This window comes from Protopterus annectens, chromosome 7.part0, assembly GCF_019279795.1.
Source record: "Protopterus annectens isolate FY-2018-M chromosome 7.part0, PAN1.0, whole genome shotgun sequence".
NCBI lineage: Eukaryota > Metazoa > Chordata > Ceratodontiformes > Protopteridae > Protopterus > Protopterus annectens.
In genome coordinates, this window is record NC_056739.1 from 1,776,040,822 (window position 1) to 1,776,046,821 (window position 6,000).

Below are 6,000 nucleotides of genomic sequence, written 5' to 3' on the forward strand. Positions count from 1 at the left end.
GCATTATAATGCCTTTTGGGAAAACTGCTACCCAGGCTAATTACTCATTTGATAAAACACCCCTAAGAGATGCCCAGTAGTCAGGGGTCTGGGAACATATGTACACAGTAATCTGGCCTTTGACCAACATGTGGCCAAGGTAGTAAGAAAATCATTCTATTCCACCGAACTTACAATTAAGGGCATGGCATCCAGGTCCAAGGAAGTTTTAATGCCACTTTATTCAGCCCTTATCAGACATCATTAAAGATAATGCTCCATTCAACACATACCTGACCAAACATCCACAAATTCCCTACCAGGAGAATCAAGGGTATAAATACATTGTCCTATATGGATCGCCTTAACTCTATACTTAATAAAAGGCAATCTGTGCCTGGCATACAAGGCATCATCAGATCCAGCTCTAATGGATCTTTGCACATACACAAAATGAACAGCATCAGACCAACTAGATCCAATGATTTAAATTTTGCTTGTGACATAATTTAGGCATGTTGGCAAGACAGATATGTGTCTTAGAGAACCCTATGCTCTGGAACCAGCTCCCCATCCATGTGAAGCAGAGTCCATTCCTAACTTTATTTAGGCATAACCTTGACCAATGGATGAGAAATCAGAAATGTACTCCAGGTCTGGCCCTCATATCTCTGATAGACAGAGGCAGAGAGTAATGCCCAAACCCTTCTCACATAACCTCTAGAAACTTCCTAAATAACATACCCCTCTCCTAATAAATGACCATGATTCTTAGGGACACAATTGGGTTAGACTGCATGGCTAGGTTATAAAGGCCCTAGTGGTCATTAGCCTAGTACATAACTATGAACTGTTGCTTAATATAAGCCATGACAAAAACATATACTCCAACTCCAACACCAACAGCTGAAAAAACACCAAAAATCAAAAGGAGTCAAGTAATAGGATGAAAGAAAATGTTCATTTAATACATCCGTCCTGGTACCTCGGCATTCGCCTTCAGTGGAACTGCTCGTGTAAAATCTTACAGACATCCATGGGTAACAAGGAGTTTTACATCCACAAAAGAATGGACTTGACATTTTTCTGTCATAACCTTAACATAACGATTAATTTTCAAAGGGAACAACAGGGGCTCCAAGGTAGCCATCATCTCGGAAAGTGAGTAAGTTTTCTTGCCACACACAACATACCAAGAAGCTTGAGTTCCATTATCTTGTGCTGTTATTTTATGCTACCTATGTACTTTTCAACACAATTTCTGAATACTACAAGAAAAGTGACGAACATTTTGTTTTTTAATCCCCACCATACTTAGTTTGATTACTCCACTACCTTCAGACAATGGGTCCATTCATGCCATTGGGAGGTTAAACAGCCAGGCAACCCTGGGCTAGTCAAGAGTACTATGACCCATTTGTTCCCACCTGAGTTGCCTTATAAGCCCATTTGTTCCTCCCCATGGCAAGAGTCAGGTGGTAGGGAAGAGGCCAGCTTACCAGTCCAGTGGAGTTACCTAATCTTCTCTGCTACAGAAAACCCTCTCCCTTGTAGTGGCTCTCTGAGCTTGTGTTTCCTACTGCTGACCACAAGGAATGTGCCCCCACAAGATCAGTCCCATCCTGCTCTGCCAGCTTCTACAGGCGACTAAGACACTAGTCAAACTCAGGTTAGTGTTACAGAAGGGCTTTATAATACTATACCAGAGAGCTGGCCACAGGTGTCTAACTTTACTGCAAGCAGTAATTTTGTCTAAAATTTTGCTTTTCATTTGGAAATTAATATGTCCTATTTTTTTTCATTATTTGTGTTAATTTTAAGTAGTAGGTTATTGGATCTTGTGTTGGTGCCATTCAGAACTGGGTAGGAAAAGCTGATAGGATAGCTGTGGAAGGCAAACTATTGTGCTTTTCAGCCACAAAGAGATATGCAAAACCTGATGACCTGATTCATCTGGTTACATATCTGAATATGTTATGTAAACTACATTCCACAGTATTGCATCCATCCTTATGTGAAAAAATGTTATATTCAAGGTACAAGTTTATAAAGTGAATTGGGTAAGAAGTGGCTTATACGCCAAGCATTAGCTGCCTCTAAATAACCTGTTGGATACAAAGACTATAGATGAATCCTGTAGTCTGTCAGAGCAGTTTTGGTTCAACTCCTCCATTTTCTTTCTTAAGAATTCTTTGACGTTCACTATCTGAATGATGTTGATTGCTTTTAGGCTCAGGAATAAGTCATTATGTTTTATAACTGGCCTTATCAAAGGTAGATATAGAAGTGTAATGAATTTTCATGAGCTGTTGGGTATGCCTTTAGGCATGAGGCATACAACACAATTTTTTTCTGATCATGGCTGCAGCTCACTGATTAAAGCTTAATTTATCACATATAAGGACTTCTATCTATTATTTCTCTACTCAAAATAAAGATCTTTTTCCTAAATTTAACAATACTATATTTGTTAGCACTGTGATAGAATACCGCTGCTCTGGAACAAACTCTCCAGCCAGATAAAACAAAGTTCTTCCCTGTCCATATTCAAGTACAACTTGGATCTATGGATAGGAAACAGAAAGTTTACTCCAGCACTGCCTACTGCACTACTGCTAGACAGGAGCAGCTCCTAAATGCTTTATCCCATGCAAGGGTTCCCTCAAATTGTCCATGGTATGATCCATTCCCTCAAATTGTCTATGGTATGATCCAGTTTATATATCATTATCGACTACAGGATGGGTAAGGTCAATCTGTAACCAAATGGGACAGATTAATTCAAGCAAAAAAGGGAAATTGGCTAGTCTTAAAATGGCCAGCAACGTTAACTAGCTTAGTATTTACCTGTGAACCTAAGTAGCTGTTATTTCACCAAGTTATGCTTCGTTTAATCTGTTAACATTGCTCCCTCATTGTCTCAGTGTAGTCAAATCTCCATTTCAGTTTCTACTTCAGTTGCCTTCTATCTAGAGTGAGTGTGTGTGTGTGTGTGTGTGTGTGTTATTCCTCTATCTATCTATATAGATTTTCACCTGGTGCTTCAGTTTCCAACCCATTCCAAAAATATGCTGTAGATAAACTGATATTTCCTACACTTTTCTGTAGGTATGCTTTACCTGTATGAGTATGTTTTCATGTGTTCTGCAACAGAATGGCATTCCACCCAGCTGTTTTGTCCCACTGAATACTGGCGTATGGTTTACTTACCTTGCATCCCTGATAAAGACTAAGCAGATAAATGAAAAATAAATATTTTTGAAGTAGTATTTTCATATTACCCAGTTTGAAGTTGTCAGTGTATTTTTCTAAGTGTAGCTCGCCACTTATGCATATCCTATAAAAACAAACAAATGGGAGAATCTAAGCAGCAAGCTTAGACAGGCAAGCTGCTTTTCTTGAATTCTTCCCTTCAACTAGTTATTTACATGCTGAAAGAACCATAAAAGGTGAGTCAAACAAGAGTACTTATATTTATGGGAAACACTTAATTTTCTGAAGACAAAAGAATGTAATTATTAGTCTGCCAATTAAACACAACTGCTCAAGAAAAATTGGGGAAGTACCTGCAGTGACCTCTGAACTCAGAATCTGCGCTCTCTTTGCTCAAATAAAACAAGGCTCCTACAGTCTCACTGCCATGAACTGGCTTGGCATCATTTCTGAAGTATATAAAAATCTAGGACACAGCAGTATTAGTAAGTACTAAGTAAAAAGTACATTCATCGAGGACTGTACTCCTAAGTGGGCGAAAGGAGCAGTGGGCACAGGGCCAATATTAAATACTGGGCAGTGTGAATATGAGCGAAATGGTTAACTGTATGAAGAAATTCTAGAAACAGGTCTAGTCTGTACTACATTTACAAGAATGTAAGGCAGGTTTGCTAACAGGGATCAGGATATGAAAACTGTGAAAGCCTGAACTTAATATCTAAGTCTTCAGTCTTTATCAAAACACATTTCTGCTTGAGTGATGTAATACCACAAAGGGGTATTCAAAATGGTTTAGTAAAAGCTGATAAGATGGCTGTGGAAGGAAAACTATAACATACGTTTTACCACAAAAAGCAATTAGGGCCAAGACGCAGCGTAACATGCAAAACCCGATGACCTGATTCATCTGGTTACTTATCTTAATATATTACATTATGTAAACTACACTTCTGCAATATCACAGTCATGTGAAAATGTTAATAAACTTTTAAAAGTATAAATTATAATAATATTCACAGCATGGATGGTATTCTAAAAAGCTAGTAATGCAAATTAAGTGAACTGCCTGCAGAAATGGGTCAAATTTCAGACACAAGCAAATTCATTAACCAACCAGAGCTGTTAAAAACAAAACCTAATTCCAAAAATGTATGACTATAAAACATGGCAGTAACTCACCTGAAAACACGATCTCTGCCTTGGCTCTGGTTTGTAAATTTAACAAAAGACTCCATTTTTAACATAAATGTTTTCCGAAAACTATTTACAAGGCACCCTGATATATTCTAGACTGACAACAAGCAATTCCAGTTTCTTTACATGTAAGAAACAGATAGCTTAGCACTCATTAGTCACCACAGGTCATTGCAGGAATCAGCTAAAGGGGAAATGAAGTAACGCCAGAAAAATATGTTAAAGCATGTACTGACAAACTGACACATAGTTGTGACAGACTTCGGTCTGTCTGGTTAATTATTCAAAAAAAAAAAAACTACTTTCAGTACTCAAGGCACATCAGCTCTTGTTCAAACAAAAGCATTAAAAATTAAACACTTATAAAGTACCAAAAACAAATACAACAAAAGCTTATCTGGCACCATAGGCTATTACAGCAGGAATTTGTTTCTATAAGAAAGTACAAAGTTGAGCAGAAAAAAAAAGTAGGTTAAAGGGCATAGTTCACATGACAATGACAGAAGAATGCAAATCAGTGACAGCAGCGTGACACAGAAAGATTGAATAGGATAGGAAAGGAAGGATACAAAACTTTAAACTTTAGCAGACTTTGGTTACATGAGCGTAACTTCACCTGTGTTAACATCCCGAGTGCTAATGTTCAGAGCAAAATTAAATCTATCACCTAACTAGATCAGGCCAAGAAACACATTCTATACAAGACCTGTAGTGCTGGAAACAGGCTGAACTGTGGAGTCCCTCTCTCTCTCTTACTCTCTCTCTCTTTCTCTCACTCTCTCTCTCTCTCTCGCACTCTCTTTTTTTTTTTTTTTTCCCCTGAAAAATGTTGGCTACAGTTCGTACAAATTGCAGCACTTGCCATGCAGTCAGCAAATGCACTAAACATTCCTTCTAGAAAGGTTAATGCGAAACATAATCCAACAGAAATCAAAGTTAATATAAGGAATTACAGAAACATAGCTGATCCCTAGCTGTAGTATTGTTAGCCTGGCAAACCAACATTCATGCAAGTTACTGGTTTTCTATGTGAAACTGCAGTATAACTAAACAGGCACTGTGACCAAATCAATAGCTTTTGTTGATGAGCTTTAACACAGAAAGCTGCAGAAAGGGAAATTAAGTTGTATAATGAAATGTACATGTGGCAGAAAAGGACATTGATCCGTTTAACCCTCTTGGAGTATTGAGACAGTTGTTCTGTCAGTCTACTACTTATGATGTTGTTTCCATCTCCTGTCAACAGTTTTAGATAACCCTTCTGTGAAATACCTACTTCATGAAAGAAAAGGGTCACAGACAAGGTGCTCAATTATGTAGATCTGTTATATGTTTAAACCCACATTCAATATGCAGGCATACTCTACTGCATACCCGAAAAACTTCACAACACACACACACACACACACACACACACACACACACACACACACACACACACACACACACACACACACACACACACACACACACACAAACACACACACACACACTCACACATACTAGAATTAAATGGATGTCATTTATGCACCTACCTCCATGTCCTTAAAACTCACTTGACTGCAAGGGAGAACATGCAGACTCCACACAGAAGGCACTCCAGCCAAGAATCGA

General features: G+C 38.3%; 1 protein-coding gene across 2 annotated transcripts in view; it reads right to left on the bottom strand.

The window, feature by feature from the left end:
* Positions 1–5,110, bottom strand: part of PEX11A (peroxisomal biogenesis factor 11 alpha) — a 139,315-nt gene extending 134,205 nt beyond the window's left edge. Inside the window, exon 1 of one of the 2 annotated variants that reach the window (XM_044078309.1) lies at positions 5,003–5,110. Coding sequence is in view for 1 of the 2 variants with exons in the window: in XM_044078308.1 (XP_043934243.1) it covers positions 4,372–4,436 (65 nt within the window). In the remaining variant the exon portion in view is untranslated. Of the gene's footprint in view, positions 1–4,371; positions 4,975–5,002 lie in introns of those variants that run through there. The other variant, XM_044078308.1, reaches the window with a different exon arrangement.
* Between the last annotated feature and the right edge of the window lie 890 nt (positions 5,111–6,000).